The following is a 22,340-nucleotide window of genomic DNA, read 5'->3' as shown; positions in this document are numbered from 1 at the left end:
CATTTCTGATGAAGGGTCTAGGCCCGAAACGTCAGCCTTCTCGCTCCTATGATGCTGCTTGGCCTGCTGTGTTCATCCAGCTCGACACCTTGTTATTCTCTTGCCTTTTTTATTGATTGCTTTGTCTGTGTAGGGAAATTTACTTTTCTGACCCTTGTTTATTTTCACTGTCGTTGTTAATCTTGATTCCAAGGGTGGATCATTAGCAAATAAAATAAACGAATCAATTGAAATCTAACTCAGAAAAATTGTAAAGATAAATCTGGAAATGCGTCATAAATAAATTTTTAAAAATCTGTTGGAACACACTTTCAGAAATGAAATGGGTAGCAAGGGATGGAGAAATTGTTGATTAGACTTCGGCTGGAGCTTTTTTGCTGTCCTAATATGGTGTTCAGCATCTTACAGTAATTCTAAAGATACAGTAAACTGTAACTCTTTTTGAATTAGAATTCCAGCCTCAAGACATCTTATTTTTCACTTTTAAGCAATATCCTTTGTACGCTTAACTTAAGTTACTTTTTGAATTTAAGTTTGCTCCTTTCCTAAAGGTGCTGATTTGGTCTGGGATCTAGTCTTAACAAAGTTGCTATTTCTGTGTTAGAGCTTAATGAATTTTAGTCAGTTGCATGGATTATCACAGATGACTACAAAGTGGTTCTGAATTTTCCAGAAATGGACACTTTGTAATAATGAGGCATATTAATGTTTTTTTAACATTTCCTCCCATCTGAGTCAATGTTCTTAACCATCATTCTTTGCTGTTGACATCAGAGTCAGTTGTAGCACTTCATCATTTCTCCAGGCTCAACAACCATGCCACTATAGACTAAAATGGAGCACAAGTCCTTTTGGTCTTCATGCTCAATTTCATACCAGTGTTTGTTTTGACAGAAAGGCATTGGGAGAACTGTACTAAATTTCTGTTGCTTTATTCTGGAATCTAACCTTAAATGAATGTTTGCCGCCTTTTAGAGTATCTCTTGTTACAAATAAGCATTTGACTATAGGAATGGATTGCATATTCATATTTTCATCCAAGATCCATGCACTTGGACTTTCTTGTATGGAGTAACAGGATAGCAATTGGGAGCAAGAAATCCACAATGGATTTACCACCTTCCTAATTCAGGTCCTTTGCGTAATCTGAGAATAACTAGTTTAATAAAGGAGAAATCCTGGGAAAATACTGTTGTTATTGGTAAGCATGTGGGCATTATTTCAGTAATTCCAATTCTCCTTGGGGCAATAGGCGTCCTTGTGCACCTGTTGCTGAAGGTAAACATGCAGGAGCACCAGGCTGTAAAGAAGGCAAATGGTATGTTGGCCTTCATTGTGAGAGGTTTCAAGTACAGGAGCAGGGATATGTTGAAGTTGTACAGGGCCTTGGTGAGACCACACCTGGAATATTGTGTGTGGTTTTGGTCCCCTTTTCTGAGGAAGGATGCTCTTGCTGTCAGGAGTGCACCAAAGGTTTACCAGGCTGGTTTCAGGGATGGTGAGTCTGACATATGAGGAGAGACTGACTAGGTTGGGACTGTTTTCGCTGGAGTTCAGATGAATGAGGTGGGATCTCATAAAGGCTTATAAAATTCTAACAGGACTGGACAGGGTATTTGCAGGGAGAATTTTCCCAATGGTGGGTGTGTCCAGAACCAGGGGTCACAGTATGAGGATTTGGTGTAGACAATTTAGGATGGAGATGAGACATTTCTTTATCCAAAGAGTGGTGGGCCTGTTGAATTCATTACCACAGGAAGTAGTTGATGCCAAAACATTTGTATTGAGGCGACTAGGTATAGCAGATAACAAAGTATAGAGACAACAAAGTATAGAGCCGGATGAACACAGCAGGCCAAGCAGCATCATAGGAGCAGGAAGGCTGACGTTTCGGGCCTAGACCCTTCATCAGAAATGGGGGAGGGGAAGGGGGTTCTGAAATAAATAGGGAGAGAGGGGGAGGTGGATAGAAGAGAAGATACGTGGAGAGGAGACAGACAGGTTAAAGAGGCGGGGATGGAGCCAGTAAAGGTGAGTGTAAGTGAGGAGTTAGGGAGGGGATAGGTCAGCCCAGGGAGGATGGACAGGTCAAGGGGGTGGGATGAGGCTCGTAGGTAGGAGATGGGGGTGGGGCTTGAGGTTGGAAGAGGGGATAGGTGGGAGGAAGGACAGGTTAGGGAGGCGGGGACAAGCTGGGCTGGTTTTGGGATGCGGTAGGGGGAGGGGAGATTTTGAAGCTTGTGAAGTCCACATTGATACCATTGGCCTGCAGGGTTCCCAAGCGGAATATGAGGTGCTGTTCCTGCAACCTTCGGGTGGCATCGTTGTGGCACAGCAGGAGGCCCAGGATGGACATGTCATCTGAGGAATGGGAGGGGGAGTTGAAATGGTTCGCGACTGGGAGGTGCAGTTGTTTAGTGCAAGCCGAGCGTAGATGTTCCACAAAGCGGTCCCCAAGCCTCCACTTGGTTTCCATGATTCCCTGTTCCCAATTCCTTCGCCTCCGCTGCATCTGCTCCCAGGATTAGGCATTCCACTCCCGAACACCTCAGATGTCCTCATTTTTCAAGGACCGCAACTTCCCCCCACTCAGTGGTCGAGAACGCCCTCGACCGTGTCTCCCGCATTTCCCGCAACTCATCCCTCACACCCCCTCCCCACAATAACAACCAAAACGGAATCCCCCTTGTCCTCACGTACCACCCCACCAACCTCCGGATCCAACGCATCATCCTCTGACACTTCCGCCATCTGCAATCCGACCCCACCACCAAACACATTTTTTCCCACCCCACCCTTATTTGCTTTCCGGAGGGACCATTCTCTCCATGACTCCCTTGTCCGCTCCACACTCCCCTCCAGCCCCACCACACCCGGCACTTTTCCCTGCAACCGCAGGAAGTGCTACACCTGCCCCCACACCTCCTCCCTCACCCCCATCCCAGGCCCCAACAAGACTTTCCACATCAAGCGGATGTTCACCTGCACATCTGCTAATGTGGTATACCGTATCTGCTGTTCCCGTTGTGGCCTCCTCTACATCGGGGAAACCAAGTGGAGGCTTGGGGACCGCTTTGCGGAACACCTACGCTCGGTTTGCATTAAACAACTGCACCTCCCAGTCGCGAAACATTTCAACTCCCCCTCCCATTCCTCAGATGACATGTCCATCCTGGGCCTCCTGCTGTGCCACAACGATGCCACCCGAAGGTTGCAGGAACAGCACCTCATATTCCGCTTGGGAACCCTGCAGGCCAATGGTATCAATGTGGACTTCACAAGCTTCAAAATCTCCCCTCCCCCTACCGCATCCCAAAACCAGCCCAGCTTGTCCCTGCCTCCCTAACCTGTCCTTCCTCCTACCTACTAGCCTCATCCCACCCCCTTGACCTGTCTGTCCTCCCTGGACTGACCTATCCCCTCCCTAACTCCCAACCTACACTCACCTTTACTGGCTCCATCCCCGTCTCTTTTACCTGTCTGTCTCCTCTCCACCTATCTTCTCTTCTATCCACCTCCCCCCTCTCCCTATTTATTTCAGAACCCCCTTCCCCTCCCCCATTTCTGATGAAGGGTCTAGGCCCGAAACGTCAGCTTTCCTGCTCCTCTGATGCTGCTTGGCCTGCTGTGTTCATCCAGCTCTGCACCTTGTTATCTCAGATTCTCCAGCATCTGCAGTTCCTACTATCTCTGACTAGTTATAGCACTTGTGGCAAAAGGGATCAAGGGTTAGGGGGAGAAAGCAGGATTAGGCAATTGAATTGGATGATCTGTCATGATCGTGAAGAATGGCGGAGCAAACTCAAAGGGCTGAATGTCCTCCTCCTGCTCCTATTTTCTATGTTTCTATACTGTTCATCAAAGAAACAGGCTGTCCACCCTAGCTGATCCATGCTCCACATAAGCCTTCTCTCACCACCTGAATAAAGAATTATTTCCTAAACTCTCTACAGAACTTTTTGATAAATTTCCTTTGATTATGTCTTCTAGGACTGGGGTGGGGAAGACGAAAATTAAAAGTGGATTGAAATAAAGTCTCTCTATCTGCCCTACCAAACCTTTCCTAATCTTCAAAGACCTTTAACAGGACATTCCTCCACTTTTTATTCCAGAAACTAGAGTTCCAGGTCTTTCAGTCTTTCTCAGTTCCAATGTCATCGCTCTAACACTCTTCACTTTTTCCAGTGTTTCTGTATTTATATTTTTAACAATATGAAGAGCAGAATTATGTGCAGTACCCTGGATGGCCTAACCAAGGTTTGATGTAAGTTCAATACAAACTTGTCAACCTTTCGATTTCTATTTGTCTAGAATTGAACCCTTATGCAGTCTTGCTTTTTGTAGATGCTTTTGGTCCTCTACCCCATCTATAGTTTTATTTCCCAAACAATATGTGGTCTCTTTAATTTTTCCCACCAAAATCCGCCACCTTGTTTTTCCTATGGTTGAAATTAATTTGCCACTTTGTTCTGAAAGCTTCTTGCATTTTGTTGCTTTCTTGTTCAGTTTTAACTGCATCCTAAATTTGGTGTCATCTGTGATGGGGATTTGAAAGAATATTCTGAATAGAATATTTGAATTTAAAATGTTTTACTAGAAGCTTCTATTTAATCATGTTAAGCATTATTCCAGAGATTCAATTTCTTGGCCTTCACGTTGAAAAGCCATTCTCTAAGTAGATGAAAAGTAGAGCTGCTTCCTGTATTACGTCCAGAGATTAGTTTATATAACAATTCAATTTACTTTCCAGAACAAATCAAAAACATTTTTCTGGAATGTGATTGCTGACCGCTATATTTAAAATTCTTTCACTTAAGACGTACACACTGCCTCTGCTCCCTCACCTGAACAAACTCCCTCCCTTGCAATGCATAATCTCTAGCATACCATGAACATTGAGGTGATAAAGACGTGGATGTGAATTTGTACTGCTTTGGCACTTGTATTTATATTGTGGGGAATATATTAATCCGACATTTTTGTTGAGTGAATTTTGCAACTAACTTTTTAGAATTAACTAATTGGATGTGTTGAGAATTTGACATTTGGGTGAAGCTTTAATATAGTTTGAGTTGTAATTTCCACACAGTTTTGTGGAAATGGTTCAAGAATCAAAAATAATACAATTTCAAAATATACATGCAAAATCGGACAATATTTCGTTGAGACAACAAGGTGCAGAGCTGGATGAACACAGCAGGCCAAGCAGCATCGTAGGAGCAGAAAGGCTGACGTTTCGGGCCGAGACCCTTCATCAGAAAAGGGGGAGGGGAAGGGGGTTCTGAAATAAATAGGGAGAGAGTGGGAGGTGGATAGAGGAGAGGATAGGTGGAGAGGAAACAAACAGGTCGAAGAGGCGGGGATGGAGCCAGTAAAGGTGAGTATAGGTGGGGAGTTAGGAAGGGGATAGGTCAGTCCAGGGAGGACGGACAGGTCAAGGGGGCGGGATGAGGTTAGTAGGTAGGAGATGGAGGTGCGGCTTGAGGTGGGAGGAAGAACAGGTTAGGGAGGCGGGGACGAGCTGGACTGGTTTTGGGATGCGGTAGGTGGAGGGGAGATTTTGAAGCTTGTGAAATCCACATTGATACCATTGGGCTGCAGGGTTCCCAAGCGGAATATGAGTTGCTGTTCCTGCAACCTTCGGGTGGCATCGTTGTGGCACAGCAGGAGGCCCAGGATGGACATGTCGTCTGAGGAATGGGAGGGGGAGTTGAAATGGTTCGCGACTGGGAGGTGCAGTTGTTTATTGCGAACCGAGCGTAGGTGTTCTGCAAAGCGGTCCCCAAGCCTCCACTTGGTTTCCCCGATGTAGAGGAGGCCACAACGGGTACAGCAGATGCAGTATACCACATTGGCAGATGTGCAGGTGAACATCTGCTTGATGTGGAAAGTCTTCTTGCGGCCTAGGATGGGAGTGAGGGAGGATGTATGGAGGCAGGTGTAACACTTCCTGCGGTTGCAGGGAAAAGTGCCGGGTGTGGTGGGGCTGGAGGGGAGTGTGGAGCGGACAAGGGAGTCATGGAGAGAGTGGTCCCTCCGGAAAGCAGATAAGGGTGGGGAGGGAAAGATGTCTTTGGTGGTGGGGTCGGATTGCAGATGGCGGAAGTGTTGGAGGATGATGCGTTGGATCCGGAGGTTGGTGGAGTGGTACGTGAGGATGAGGGGGATTCTTTTTTGGTTCTTATTGCGTGGACGGGGTGTGAGGGATGAGTTGCGGGAGATGTGGGAGACACGGTTGAGGGTGTTCTCGACCACTGAGGGAGGGGGGAAGTTACGGTCCTTGAGAAACGAGGACAACTGAGATGTACGGGAGTAGAATGCCTCATCTTGCGAGCAGATGCGGCAGAGGCAAAGGAATTGGGAATAGGGGATAGCATTTTTGCAGGAAGGTGGGTGGGAGGAGGAGTATTCTAGGTAGCTGTGGGAGTCAGTGGGCTTGGAATGAATATCGGTTTCTAGGTGGTTGCCCGAGATGGAGACAGAGGGGTCCAGGAAGGAGAGAGAGGTATTGGAGATGGTCCAGGTGAACTTAAGGTTGGGGTGGAAGGTGTTGGTGAAGTGGATGAACTGTTCGAGCTCCTCGTGGGAGCATGAGGCGGCGCCGATACAGTCATCGATGTAACGGAGGAAGAGGTGGGGTTTAGGGCCAGTGTAGGTACAGAAGAGGGATTGTTCCATGTAACCTACAAAGAGACAGGCATAGCTTGGGCCCATGCGGGTACCCATGGCCACCCCCTTTGTCTCTAGGAAGTGGGAGGAATTGAAAGAGAAGTTGTTGAGGGTGAGGACGAGTTCGGCTAAGCGGATGAGGGGTCAATGGAGGGGGACTGGTCGGGCCTGCGGGACAGGAAGAAGCGGAGGGCCTTTAGGCCATCTGTATGGGGAATGCAGGTGTAGAGGGACTGGACGTCCATGAACCGATATTCATTTCAAGCCCACCGACTCCCACAGCTACCTAGAATACTCTTCCTCCCACCCACCTTCCTGGAAAAATGCCATCCCCTATTCCCAATTCCTTTGCCTCTGCCGCATCTGCTCCCAGGATGAGGCATTCCTCTCCCGTACATCTCAGTTGTCCTCGTTTTTCAAGGACCGTTACGCCCCGCTCTCCCCCCGCCCCCCCCCAGTGGTCGAGAACGCCCTCAACCGTGTCTCCCACATCTCCCGCAACTCATCCCTCACACCCCGTCCACGCAATAAGAACCAAAAAAGAATCCCCCTCGTCCTCACGTACCACCCCACCAACCTCCGGATCCAACGCATCATCCTCCGACACTTCCGCCATCTGCAATCCGACCCCACCACCAAAGACATCTTTCCCTCCCCACCCTTATCTGCTTTCCGGAGGGACCACTCTCTCCGTGACTCCCTTGTCCGCCCCACACTCCCTCCAGCCCCACCACACCCGGCACTTTTCCCTGCAACCGCAGGAAGTGCTACCCCTGCCCCCATACATCCTCCCTCACCCCCATCCCAGGCCCCAAGAAGACTTTTCACATCAAGCAGATGTTCACCTGCACATCTGCCGATGTGGTATACTGCATCCCCTGTACCCGTTGTGGCCTCCTCTACATCGGGGAAACCAAGCGGAGGCTCGGGGACCGCTTTGCAGAACACCTACGCTCGGTTCGCAATAAACAACTGCACCTCCCCGTCGCGAACCATTTCAACTCCCCCTCCCATTCCTCATCCCTCCTGCAGTGCCACAACGACGCCACCCGAAGGTTGCAGGAACAGCAACCCATATTCCGCTTGGGAACCCTGCAGCCCAATGGTATCAATGTGGATTTCACAAGCTTTAAAATCTCCCCTCCACCTACCGCATCCCAAAACCAGTCCAGCTCGTCCCCGCCTCCCTAACCTGTTCTTCCTCCCACCTATCCCCTCCTCCCACCTCAAGCCGCACCCCCATCTCCTACCTACTAACCTCATTCCGCCCCCTTGACCTGTCCGTCCTCCCTGGACTGACCTATCCCCTCCCTAACTCCCCACCTATACTCACCTTTACTGGCTCCGTCCCCACCTCTTCAACCTGTTTGTTTCCTCTCCACCTATCCTCTCCTCTATCCATCTTCTATCTGCCTCCCACTCTCTCCCTATTTATTTCAGAATCCCCTTCCCCTCCCCCTTTTCTGATGAAGGGTCTCGGCCCGAAACGTCAGCCTTTCTGCTCCTATGATGCTGCTTGGCCTGCTGTGTTCATCCAGCTCTGCACCTTGTTGTCTCGGATTCTCCAGCATCTGCAGTCCCTACTATCTCTAATTCAATATTTCGTTGAGAATCACCTCTTCTTCAGTTCTGTTTCTTAACTGAAAATTTTCAGCATTTCAATTAACTTTACTTTAGTGGGCAGATATGGTTATCAATCTTGTGGCTGAAGAATGAATTTGATGTGATGGAGGGCTGGTATACGTACTATATTTAATAGGTAGGTACTCTTAATGCCTTCAGTTATTTAAAAAAGTATAGTCAGCACCAAGGTTTGGGCTGATAAGTGGTTGGTAAGATTGTGCTCTGAAGATACCAAGCCAGGACCATCTCCAAAAAAGACACTATCTAGCCATCTCTCGAAGACATTTATTGAAGACAAGTTCAAAAGGGATGGCTTTCACCTGAACTGGAAAGGGATCAATATCCTGGCAGGAAGATTTGCTAGTTCTATTTCACGAGCCTGTAAACAATTGGTGGGGGGTTGGGGGGGGGAGGAATTTCCTAAGTAGTAGTGAAAATAGAAAGACAGTTGAGAATGATTCTGGATCAGAAAAAAGCAAGTCTGAAGAATAAACTGCATTTACTTCAATGCAAGGGGTCTCTCAAGTAAGGCTGATGAACTCAGAGCATGTATAGGAATATGGGACTGGGATGTCATAGCTGTTACAGGAACTTGGCTGAGGAAAAGACAGGACTGGCAGCTCAATATTCTGGGTATTAGATGCTATAGGAAAGATAGAAAGGGAGGCAAGAGAGGAGGGAGAGTGGTGTTTTTGACTAGGGAAAACATTACTACTGTAAATAGGATATTTCTGAGGGATTGTCCAGTGAAAATACATGGGTTAATATGAGAAAAAGGAAAAAGATGATCACCTGTTGGGATTGTACCATTGCCCCTCCAATAGTCAGAGGGAAATTGAGAAGCAAATATGTCAAGAGATCTCCAGATATATGTAAGAATAATAGGGTTGTAGTAGGAGATTTAAATTTCCCAAGACTGACTTGGGCTGCCATTAGTGTTAAAGGTTTGGGTGGTGAGGAATTTGTTAAATGTGTTCAAGAAAATTTTCTTTACCAATATGTAAATGTTACTGCTAGAGAAGGAGCAAAACTTGACCTTCTCTTGGGAAATAAGGTAGGGCAAGTGAGTGAAGTGTTGGTAGGGGAACCCTTTGGGATTAGTGATCATAATTCTGTTAGTTTTAAGAAAGTTATGGAAAAGCATAAGCCTTCCATAAAGTTTTTAATTGGAGTAAAGCAAATTTTAATGGTATGAGACAAGAACTTTAAAAGTAAGGCTGGTAAGATTAGGGCACAAAGGATGAATGAAGATATTGAGGTTCTCGTCAAGAATACAAAAGAATCATATTAGATAAAGACAGTTGGGATCAAATAACAGTCTTAAAGAATGTAAGGGCATTCTTAAGAAGGAAATCAGGAAGGCAAAGACGGGTATGAGATTGCCAAGGGAAGGACTTGTACACCAAATGATAGAGCCCTAAGTAGACCTGTAGGACAGAGACCTAGGGGTTCAGGTATATAATTCTTTTAAATTTACACCACAGGCAGACAGTGGTTAAGAAGGCATTTAGCCTTCATTGCTCAGACCTTTGAGAATAGAATTGGGCTGTCATGTTGAGGTTGTACAGGACGTTGGTGAGGCCTCTCCTGGAGTACAGAGTGCATTTCTGGTTGCCCTGTGTAGGAAGGATATTATTAAGCTGGAGAGTGTTAAGAAGAGATTTACCAGGATGTTGCCAGGACCAGAGGTTTGATTTATATAAATAGGCTGAAGAGGCTTGGACATATTTTTGCTGGAACAAAGAAGGTTGAAGGGTGATCTATAGAAGTTTATAAAATCATGAGGGACAAAGATAAGGTGAATAGCAAAGGTCTTATCCCTAATGTGGGGGAGTTCAAAACAAGGGAGCATATTTTTAAAGTGAATTTTTAAAAAGAACATGAGAGGCAACTTTTTCACACAGCGGGTGATTAGTGTGTGGAATGAACTGCCAGAGGAAGTGGTGGATGCAGGTGCAGTTACAAACTTTAAAAGACGTTTGTTAAGTACATGAAATGGAAAGGTTTAGAGAGATATGGACCAAATACAAGCAGGTGGAACTACTTTAGTTCAGGAATGTGGTCAGCATGGACTAGTTGGACTAGAGGGTCTTTCTCCGTGCTGTGTGACTCTATCACTGCTGTGTTTTTTAATCTAGTAGTGCATTTTGACCTGTTTTACTATTGGGTACACTTCAACTTTACTTTCCTGCCACTGTCCCAGTCTTGGACCCCTGTTGGAGAAGACTATACCTTCTCCCTTTGCTTCTATCGGTATCTTTTCAATGGCTCAGAAGCAAGCCATTTGGCCTTCATCTTCATTAAAGCAAAGAATCTCTTCCACGTGAGATTACTCCTCTGTGAATAAAATTGTTTATCTTTTGTACGACTTCTTTTTGAGCTGTGTTTCCTCATTTGCCTTTCAATGGTTGGGAAAGTCTAACATGATGAACTTCTTTTGGAAAACTATCAAAATGATGTATACCTTGAATTGTTATATAAAGTTGAGGGAAACTTTGTAACTACATATAAAGGAACAATATGGTCATGTAACTTGGTTCTTAAAATTTTATCAGAAACAATTTCACAATTTCATAACAATTTGCATAATTCAGATTTTAACATTGGGAAGTCCTGAGCTCTCTGCATTGTACTGAGATTGATCAGCATTTGTGCACATTTGTATTTTATTTCATTTCTCTAAATAATTTACAGAACAATGCAATCCTGATATGACGGGATTAAAACTGTAGGATTTGTGGTGAAATTGTATATCAAGAACTACTCAAGTCAGTGGTCCAGGCTGCAAAAGTATCTAGGTTGGATGAAGCAAATGTTTCCAAGCTCCTCTGGCTATTTGCCAACAATGCAGTCACTTAGATTGTTTGGAAATATGTCTGTAAACACGGGGATTTGTAGTTGTCGTCTGTCCTGTTTCCTAACCTGCTGTCCAAAGTGCATTTGACTGTTCCCACAAGTGGTTTTGGTCCTATGTGCCTTGCTGCTTCCTCCTTACTTGCTTTTCAATTTGAGTCCTTCCATGTCTTCTAAGTAGCAAATGAGATTGAGAGATGAAAGGGAACAGAAGACACTGAATGAGAATGATGGGAAATGATAGGAGAATGAAATTAACCAAGAGCTTCAACTTTTTTAAAAACTAGGAATTGAGACATCAAGTAGGAGAGAGAGGTAGAAATGATATAACTAGAGAAGGAAAAGAAAAGAGATTAATGTGGTTGAAGAAATAAGTTTTTTAAAAAAAAATTGTTTGATTTTTATTCTTGGGATCCAGATATATAACCTGTGTTGATTCTAGCCACCTTGATTTCTGTCTGAAGTGGTCCCAGCTGAAACACTGTTATGCATGTAATTATACCCCTTCAGTTCTGATCCTATTCCTTCTCTAAAGTAAATCATTCTTTTTACAACTGCTGACAAACCTTTATCGCCGTTCTTTGAGCTGTTCCATTTTTGAATGTGTACAGTTTCCAGACTCCTACTTTACTGCTCCTAATCCTTCAGATGTTCCCAGGCTTCTTGACCACCCCATGGACTTAGGCTGTTGTCATCCACTGTTAATTCTAACCTGATGTAACTCAGATCTCAGACTGCAGTTGTGCCAGATGTTTCCAAACTGTATATTCCCATGCCAAAGAGCGCTTGACTACTCCTGGGTCCAGATTCTTTAATGTACAATACCCTTCCTCCCATAGTACAAATTCAGCACCAGTTTGTTGTGTTTGTGCTGCCTGTCCCTCCACCATGTCTCTCTCTTGGCTCGACCTTTTCTCTCAATGCTCCAAGTTGGAGAACATTTTTGAAAACTTCTCTGCATATATATGAGGTATCTGTGTTGCATGCCAATTTATTCGTTTTTAACTTCCCCAGTGATTCTACAAGATGAAATCGGTGAAGAAATATTGATGGCAGTCAAACTGTAAAGGATGCTGATGGAGAAGCACTTAAATGTTAAAATAAAAACTGGGATAAAAGCTGTGCAGGATATTGATATTGCCTGTAGTGTGTAATGGACATAGAAAGGAAGTAAGAGGCATGGATAAAGTAGACAATCTAATCGGATAAAGATTTAGAAAATGGGATAGACCATTGCAGATCAATTTTTTTTCCACCATAAGTGGCGCCAGAGTTGATCAATTATATTGCCAAATGGGGAGTTGGTCAGAACTCTGGGTCTGTACTTGGTGGAGTTTAGGAGGATGGGGTGGCGGAGAGATCTTATTGAAACGCAAAGAATCCTGAGAGGCCTAGATAGAATGGATGTAGAAATGATGTTTTCACTAGAGAGAGAGACTAGGACCTGAGGGCACTGTCTCAGAGTGAAGGGACGACCCTTCAGAATTGAGATGAGGATGAATTTCTTCAGCCAGAGGAAACTCATCATCACAGAAGGCTGTGGAGGCCGAGTCACCGAGTGTATTTAAGGCAGACGTAGATTCTTGATTAGTAACAGGGCCAAGGGTTACTGGGAAAAGGTAGGTGAATGGGTTGCAAACTTTGAATGGTGGAGCAGACTTGATGGGCCAAAGGGCCTAATTCTGCTCCCATACCTTATGCTCATATATAGTATATTGTGACCTGCATACTGCGGCACTTGGTCATTTAAAATACTGATTCATGTGCAAAGTATTTTATAGACCAAAGCTGATCTAGGAAAATCTTTCCAATTTTTGTGACTAGGGACAAATCCTCTGTTGATGCTATTATTCTCCCTTAACAGGAATCCTCTATATTAGATGAGTACGCAATTAACTGGACTCAGAAGCTGGGAGCTGGGATCAGCGGCCCTGTACGGTAAGAGAAACAAGTGCAGATGCAATTGTTCATTGTTCATGTCTTTTTGGAGACTGCTGACTGTATCAAAGTTAACCTGACATAATAACAGTTTCAATAAAGCAGAATATGTGAAGTTTGTACCAACCCACTGTAGGCATTGTCTAATTGGATTTGATAAAGGATAATGAGCAATGTTTGACACTTTCATGGTTTCCCCTTGACTGTGGAACGCACCCTGAGGTGTTTTGTGTAGATCTTGTCTTGCTGATGTTGCATGTCTGCCTCGTGTGGTGGTTGTGTATCGAGTTTGAGAAAGAACTATTTACATTTAATTAACATCTCTTCACATAATGCCTAGATAATCTATTCAACAGCAGATTATCAAAACTTCTAAAAATTTACTCCTTTTTTCTTTCCTGTGGCATTGTTACTATTGTAAATCCAGAGAGAATACGGTCTGTGATGAGAAGACTGGGTGTGATCCTACCTGATCACTGAAATTCTTCAACCTTAAATTGAAACCTTGGTGGGGGGATGGGGGCAGAAACAGGCTGGTAACACTAAGTTAACAAGGTGTAGAGCTGGATGAACACAGCAGGCTGAGCAGGAAGGCTGACGTTTCGGGCCTAGACCCTTCATCAGAAATGGGGGAGGGGAAGAGGGTTCTGAAATAAATAGGGAGAGGAGGGGAGGTGGATAGAAGATGGATAGAGGAGAAGATAGGTGGAGGGGAAACAGACAGTCAAAGAGGCGGGGATGGAGCCAGTAAAGGTGAGTGTAAGTGGGGAGGTAGGGAGGACGGACGGGTCAAGGGGGTGGGATGAGGCTAGTAGGTAGGAGATGGGGGTGGGGCTTGATGTTGGAGGAGGGGATAGGTGGGAGGAAGAACGGGTTATTGAGGCGGGGACGAGCTGGACTGGTTTTGGGATGCGGTTGGGGGAGGGGAGATTTTGAAGCTTGTGAAATCCACATTGATACCATTGGGCTGCAGCGTTCCCAAGCGGAATATGAGTTGCTGTTCCTGCATCGGGTGCTATTGGGTGGCATCGTTGTGGCACTGCAGGAGGCCCAGGATGGACATGTCGTCTGAGGAATGGGAGGGGGAGTTGAAATGGTTCGCGACTGGGAGGCGCAGTTGTTTAGTGCGAACCGAGCATAGGTGTTCTGCAAAGCGGTTCCCAAGCCTCCGCTTGGTTTCCCCGATGTAGAGGAGGCCACAACGGGTACAGCGGATGCAGTATACCACATTAGCAGATGTGTAGGTGAACATCTGCTTGATGTGGAAAGTCTTCTTGGGGCCTGGGATGGGAGTATGGGGGCAGGTGTAGCACTTCCTGCAGTTGCAGGGAAAAGTGCCGTGTGTGGTGGGGCTGGAGGGGAGTGTGGAGCGGACAAGGGAGTCACGGAGAGAGTGGTCCCTCCGGAAAGCAGATAAGGGTGGGGAGGGAAAGATGTCTTTGGTGGTGCAGATGGCGGAAGTGTCGGAGGATGATGCGTTGGATCCGGAGGTTGGTGGGGTGGTACGTGAGGACGAGGGGGATTCTTTTTTGGTTCTTATTGCGGGGATGAGGTGTGAGGGATGAGTTGCGTGAAATGCGGGACACACGGCGGAGGGCGTTCTCGACCACTGATGGGGTGGACGTTGCGATCCTTGAAAAACGAGGACAACTGAGATGTACGGGAGTGGAATGCCTCATCCTGGAAGCAGATGCGGTGGAGGTGGCGAAGGAATTGGGAATAGGGGATGGCATTTTTGCAGGCAGGTGGGTGGGAGGAGGTGTATTCTCGGTAGCTGTGGGAGTTGGTGGGCTTGAAACGGATGTCGGTTTCTAGGTGGTTGCCCGAGATGGAGACAGAGAGGTCCAGGAAGGTGAGAGGGGTATCCGAGATGGTCCAGGTGAACTTAAGGTTGGGGTGGAAGGTGTTGGTGAAGTGGATGAACTGTTCGAGCTCCTCGTGGGAGCACGAGGCGGCGCCAATACAGTCATCGATGTAACGGAGGAAGAGGTGGGGTTTAGGGCCAGTGTAGGTACAGAAGAGGGATTGTTCCACGTAACCTACAAAGAGGCAGGCATAGCTTGGGCCCATGCGGGTACCCATGGCCACCCTCTTTGTCTGTAGGAAGTGGGAGGAGTTGAAAGAGAAGTTGTTGAGTGTGAGGATGAGTTCGTCTAAGCGGATGAGGGTGTCAGTGGAGGGGGACTGGTCGGGCCTGCGGGACAGGAAGAAGTGGAGGGCCTTTAGGCCATCTGTATGGGGAATGCAGGTGTAGAGGGACTGGACGTCCATGGTAAAGATAAGTTGTTGGGGTCCGGGGAATTGGAAGTTCTGGAGGAGGTGGAGGGCGTGGGTGGTGTCATGGACGTAGGTAGGGAGTTCCTGGACCAAGGGGGAGAAAACTAAGTATTTAGTCTAGATTCTTCCACTTATATCATTTGATTCCATTATAAAATATGCAGGTTTCGATTATCTTCAGTGCCAACCCCAGATGGCATGCAGTTCATGCCTTTGGTACACACAGATTAAGAACCATCGTGCCATTACTGCAGCTTGATTGAAGCAAATACACAGTTTTTCATTAAGTTTGCTTTCAACATATATTTAAGGTTTCCATCATCCTTTTTAATTGGATTTGACTGACTGCTAACCCAGATAAACTATCAGGAACCTTGCACTGCAATTCAATTTTAAATTAGGTAGAAGAAAGATGCCTCTCTTCTTCACCCCTCTTTTTCATAGATTAGAATCATAGAATCCCTATTTTGTGTTGAGATTTTGAGGTTCACACAGATATACAATCACTATATGAGATTGTGGGATTGACTAGTTTCAGCACTTCATTTCCTATTTCTGTACTAATAATTAGAAGTCTCAAAAGTATTAACAGTATTACAATATGGATGTTTTGTCAGTTGTGATGAATGTTTGTTTATGCTGTTTTGGTTATAGAATGAAACCCAGTCCCTCCTTGTCTCAGTAATCAACAAACAACCACTGAGGCACTGAGACCATGTCTAGTGCTTCAACTGTCATTTGTTTAGGATGCAAATAGCTCACACAACACGGGCTAAGAATTAAATCTGTGATCTTGTCCTCTGGGAAATTCTGAACTACACCGAGGCATTTCCTTGATTCACTAAGGGCTGGTGCTGAGCTAAAGTCAAAAGGTTTATGGTGATGTGAGTATATGACAACTGACAGATACCTCTCAATGGTATCAAACTGCTGCAGAGTCTAATGAAACTAACAAAATAGGACAGACAACTTGACACTGATCTAGGCACTGGAAATTTCAGCAGCAGCCACAGCCCTGACAACCCTGTATATTCTGGGTATTGCACCAAAATTGGGAGAGTTGTCACACAGATTAGTCTAACATTGGCTGTTACGTGTGAGTCTGTGAAAATAACAGTCTCCCAGTCACCATCCCTAGTTACGTCCAGGCCCACCAGCGCAAGTGTATACAGTTGGAAAGGAGTGTCCCTTGCAGTGCTGGACATTAACTCCCGACCTTGTGAAGCCTCATAATTACCATCTTCTGTCCCTGCTTGGCTAATAAATCAATACACCTGTATGTTCAATGCCACTTCAAGAAAACACTGATGGTGGCAAGGGCATAGAAATGTTCAGCAGGTGGGGGACTTCAGTGTCCATTGCAACAAGTGGCTTGTTTGCACCACTACTGGATGAGCTGACTGATTCCTAAAGAACATAGCTGCTAGACTGGATTTGTTGCACATGGTGAGAAAACCAAGAAGGACAAAATTTACTAGACCTCATCTTGTCTGATCTGCATATAGGTGCATCCATTCGTGACAGTATCAGATGGAGTGACCATCACACAATCATTGTCAAGACTAAATCTTGTCTTCACATTGAGGTTAACCTCCATTATGTCATGCATTATTACTGCCATGTTAAATACAGCCTTCATACAGATTTGACATCTCAAAACTGTGCATGCACATGGCACTGTAGGCCATTAGCAGCAGCAGAATTTACACAACTGCAATTTGTAACCTAATGGCCCAGCAAATGCCCTACTCTACCATTATCATTGATATTTTAGCACAATGCAGGTTTGCCAGGGGCAGAATTGAGCTTACCTGAAAATGAGGTGTCAGCTTGTTGAAACTACAAAACGGGACTACTTGCATACCAAATTGTTGAAGCAGCATGGAGTAGACAGGCTAAGCAATCCCACCTCAAATAGATCAAATCTAAGCTCTATGTTCCTGCCACATCCAGTTATGAATGGTGGTGGACAGTTCAATAACTAACAGCAGGCGTGGAGGCTTCACAACTATCCAGTGTGTTGGAGTGGCAATTGTGTTTGACTACTAAGATTCAGGAGGTACTGTAATTGACTTTCCTCACCCTTCATTAGCTGAGGTGTAAATCCCATTGTGCGACTTTGACAGAAATGGGTTAAATGGAAGTTCAGACTGGAGCCTACCTCATTTTTAGCTTTCACCATAGGTTAAATCTGTAACATACCAAATGTAGATGTATCTGTGTCTTTCAAAGTTGTTTGAGGCCTGGGAGGAGACTGTTGACCTGGGTCAAGCGAGCAGAGGCATGCAAGTTGCTAATGATTGTTAATGCTAAGTCTCTTGATTTTGTGAATTGGAGGAGCAGGCTTGGAGGGCTAATAACTCCTTTTCCTGTTCTCATTCCCTCCCACTGTTAAGGGATAAGCAGGGTATTTTAGCCATTCTTCACACTTCCTGTTCCCTTGACAAAAGCTCTATGCCAGATGTTTTTGTTGTAAAAATAACTACACTAGCTACATGTGACTCTGAAGGAATATGGAAATGTTTTACCTAGTAAATTGAACTTTGAAGCCAATTTAAGGAGTTATGCCCACTGTAGCTGTAATTTTGAAAATTCTATTTTGATAATGAAAGTTGAGTAATTGGATTCCAGGAATAAACATTCACCTTTTTGATCCTTTGACAAGAGAAGATATTTACTAGAAAACATTAGTTTTGATGCATAGCAATTTTCCGATGAGGGATAATTTCATTTTATGCTAATAGTTTTTTGACATCCGGTCATGGCATTTGGGCTCCACTGGTCAGACCAGAGTTTATTGCCCATTCCTAATTGCCCTTGTGAAGGTGGTGGTGAGCTGCCTACTTGAACTGTTGTTGACTATTTTATTTGGTGTGTGTGGATAGTTAAACGCACAGTTACAAAGAGTTCCAGGATTTTGACCCAGTGACCGTGATGGAATGGGGATAGTTTCAGATCAGGATAGTGTGTGGTTTGAAGGATTGCTTGCAGGTTGTGCTCTTCCCATACGTCATCTGCTGTTTCTAGATAGTTGGTGCTGTGGATTTGGAGGATATTTTTGAAGGATCTTTGGTGAGTTGCCTGAAACCAGCATTTTAATTCCTTCCTGATTTGAGTTCATTCAGCTTTCCCAAGACGGTGATTTTTCTTTTTGACCTGAAATATGCTGTTTCAGCACTAGTACAAACTGGCTACCAATTTTGCGTATAAAGCTCATTTGAGACTGGGAGCTTGTATGGCCATGATGGATGTATAATTTTCTGTTGTTTAATCCTTTCGTGCTCATTCATGGTTACATTTCGTTCTGCAGCAAGCAGCCATGACTATGAAGATAAATGAATTTAAACAAAAACTTGAGCCTCTGTAGGAATTGAATAGTGATTAAGTGTGTTACTGTTCTAGCACTAGCTCATCATACACAATTTGCATCAAGACAGACCTAATGTTAATGGCCTTCACCATATTGTGGAAAAACTGCAGAACCAACTGGAAGTAGTGGGTTGAATTTGAGACTGAAGTAACAATTTAAGTTTCCCTGCAACTGCAGGAAGTGCAACACCTGCCCCTGCACGCACGCACGCACGCACATACCCTGCCACCTCCATCCCAGGCCCCAACAAAACCTTCCACATCAGACAGATGTTCACCTATACATCAGCTAATGTGTCTCTTGTATCTGCTGTTCCCAATGTGGCTTCCTCTACATCGGTGAGACCAAGCGGAAGCTCGAGGACTGTTTTGTAGTGCACCTGCGCTCGGTTCGCAACAAATGACAATATCTTCCAGCCGCGAACCACTTCAACTCCCCCTCCCACTCCCTGGACAGCATGTCCATCCTGGGCCTCCTCCAGTGTCACAGTGACGCCACCCGGAAACTGGAGGAGCAGCACCTTGTATTCCGCCTTGAAAGCCTACAACCCGGTGGTCTCAATGTGGACTTTGCCAGTTTCAAAATCTCCCCACTCCCGGCCTCGTCTCATGATCAACCCTCCCCGTCATCCCCGCATCCTTGACCTGTCCGTCTTCTCTCCCACCTCACTGACCAATCCCCACCACTGCCTACTGCACTCATCTATCGCCGTCCCACCTACGTTCCCCAGCCCCTCTTAGCCCCGCCTCCTTGACCTGTCCGTCTTCTCTCTCACCTATCTGCTCCTCCCACATCACTGACCAATCCCCACCACTGCCTACCTGCACTCGCCTATCACCATCGCACCTACCTTCCTCAGCCCGACCACCCCCCTCTTTATTTCAGAGCCCCCTTCCCCTCCCCCATTTCTGAAGAAGGGTCCCGACCTGAAACATCAGCTTTCCTATTTCTCTGATGCTGCCTGGCCTGCTGTGTTCCTCCAGCTCCACCCTGTGTTATCTCAGACTCCAGCATTGGCAGTTCTCACTATCTCCAACTTAAGTTGTGTTTTATGGAAAAGCAGGCACTCCCAACGTTTGATTTCTGATCTGTACTGAATCAGCTTATCTTGATCAAACAACCAGTTAGAGTATTGCAACTTGGCTCACCACCCCTGGATATATGAAAACAAAATTTAGACATGGTTTTCTATTCCTGATAACTGCAGTTCCAACAAGAGTACAAATAGAATGGACTGTGATGCCATAAGACTAATTGACTGTTTATGAGTATGTATTAACCAGTAGCCAGGTAGGCAAGATACCTGACTGCTTTTAGCACCCATAGGACTGTACTTTCACAGCAGGTACTGCATTTTAGAGAGCGATTAACTTAGAAGGAAGGAGAAACCAAACTTTCATTACCCAATCTTTCATTATCTAGTGTAAAACTGCATGACAGTGTATGTTTTGTAACTGGCTCCCTGTGCTACTTATTGTGATTTTGAATTAAGTCTGAACGTCAATTTCCTTTAATGTGCGGTAGGGTATAGTTGCTGCACAAGCTGCCTAAGATTACTCTTTTTGATATGTTTCTGGTGGGAAGATGTAAGAGACTCAGTGATATAATCTTGGAAGTAATACTACCATCATTGCAGTGGCTGAACAGACCCATCACCACTTACTCAGCAAAACCAAGGATAGCAATAAATGTGGTTTTGTCAGTGGTGTCTACGTCCTGATCACAGTTTTAAATATGTTTCTTATTTTAAGAAGGAAACATTATTAAAGTGGTCAAATGAAAACTGAGCATTGGTTTCTAACTCTTGGCAAGTTACTGGATATGATTGTGTGTGTGTGTGTGTGTGTGTGTGTGTGTGTGTGTGTGTGTGTGTGAGAGAGAGACAGACAGACATAGTGTTTGTAATTAAAATCTGAGCTCACAACTGCATACTGACCAGGACTGCAAGACAGTTAGCACTGCAGCATTGCATCTCAGCAGAGTCAAAACTGAGAGGAAGAAGGAGAAGTAACTACTGAGATAGTATATGCAATGCTATAATTTTAATCTTAGTTTTAATTATTGATTATTAGTGCAGTGGTGAACTTAAAAATGCCTTTATAAATCCATTTGTCTGTTAAAATTATGGAGGAAAAATATCCCTAGCTTATGGTAATCACATAAAGAATAAAAATGTCAGTTTATGCCACTGGGAAAACATCCCTTTCTTTTGTGACAGCTGTTTTGAAGCTAGCTATTTTGGGAGCTGCAGTTATTCAATTTCTGTTTTAGTTGCCAGGTTTTTTTTTGAAAAATCTAGCTGGCTAAGTCCTGCAAGTATAGAATTTCAATGATATTAGTAACAATCAATGGTGGGACAGCTTCACACTTGCTTTTTAATAGTCTGAACTTTAGAAGGGAGAAAAGAACGCTCTGAAGTTTTTTGGGTAAGAGTAGGACAGAAAACAATAGGATGAGTTTAGTTCCCTAGGGACATTGGTTATTTCATCCCTGAGTTTGTGTTGTAGCTGTTCCATTTGAAAGTTGGAATTCTAGATAGCATTTGTAATTCGGACACAGATTTAACCTGCTGAATATTAAATTTCATTTGCTCTTTGTAGAGCCATGTCCTGTTGTAATTACCTACAGCGAGTGCAATGTGAATAATGTTAACTGTTAAATGATGCTGTATCAAGGGATCAGGTTGCCATATTTCCAGTGGGCCATAGGGCTGCTTGCTCGCTCATTAGAGAGACTGGTGGTAAGTTTACCTGAGGGCCACTACACTTCAGGCACGGGGTAAGGTTGCGAAGGTGGGACCTTCATGGTGACCTCAACCAATATGGGAATTGAATTTGCACTTCCTTCTAAACTAACTGACAACCCCTCCCCACCTCTTCCCCCATGTAAATGAGACATAGAACAAATTACTTGGAGGTTACCTGAGTAATTGGTGGTACGTTTTCTGAAATCCAATAAGTGGTAATTAATTTTCAGAACATTGACAATTATGCTCAGTAAATTTAAATTATTTTCTCCCTGTCCTCCTCCATCACCTGGAAGTGGATTATTTTGTGCAAGACTCAGATTTACAAGAGGTTCACTGAATTTTCAGTGCCTAATCCATAATGTTGAATGTCTTAGTAAATAGAGATTTATAATCACCTAACAAATGTTCTGAGCCAGCCTGATCTTTTTGAGTTGAAGTTATATCAGTATGATGGCTTCGTCATCAATACGGTATGAACTGGTGCCAGTGTTGTATTGGAGAACTCTAGAAAAGGAATGACTTGCCAAGGTTTAATTAGCTTGCTCCTAGAAGCCAGTTATATGGAGGAGATGACAGAGGGAATAATGCAGTTGTCTGCCTTTTGTTTAAAGGGGTCTACAGGGTAGAAAGTGAAAAATACGTGGAAGTGTGACAAATATTCAAAAGCAATCTCTAAGAAGTTCTACAATAAATCCACAGATTGTGTGTATTTACCTCCACGATACAGAAATGCATAATCTTCAATCTTTGCAGATATTGTTTATAACTTCAGTCTTTTAGCAACTTTGTTTTTTCCTCACCTAACTTCTACTCTCATGCAGATGTTGATGCACATTGACTCATGTTCTCTTACTGGTGTAG

The 22,340-nt window shown here is 44.7% G+C and overlaps 1 protein-coding gene across 1 annotated transcript in view; it reads left to right on the top strand.

The window, feature by feature from the left end:
* The window catches only part of LOC125481018 (MAP kinase-activated protein kinase 5-like), a 45,328-nt gene that overhangs the window by 4,521 nt on the left and 18,467 nt on the right, over window positions 1-22,340 (top strand). The window contains exon 2 of the mRNA XM_048611739.1: window positions 13,010-13,083. Coding sequence (XP_048467696.1) covers window positions 13,010-13,083 — 74 coding nt within the window. The remainder of the gene's footprint in view (window positions 1-13,009; window positions 13,084-22,340) is intronic.

Source organism: Rhincodon typus, chromosome 24 (assembly GCF_021869965.1).
Source record: "Rhincodon typus isolate 14 chromosome 24, sRhiTyp1.1, whole genome shotgun sequence".
Classification (NCBI taxonomy): Eukaryota; Metazoa; Chordata; class Chondrichthyes; order Orectolobiformes; family Rhincodontidae; genus Rhincodon; species Rhincodon typus.
This window is presented reverse-complemented; position numbering and strand designations above follow the sequence as displayed.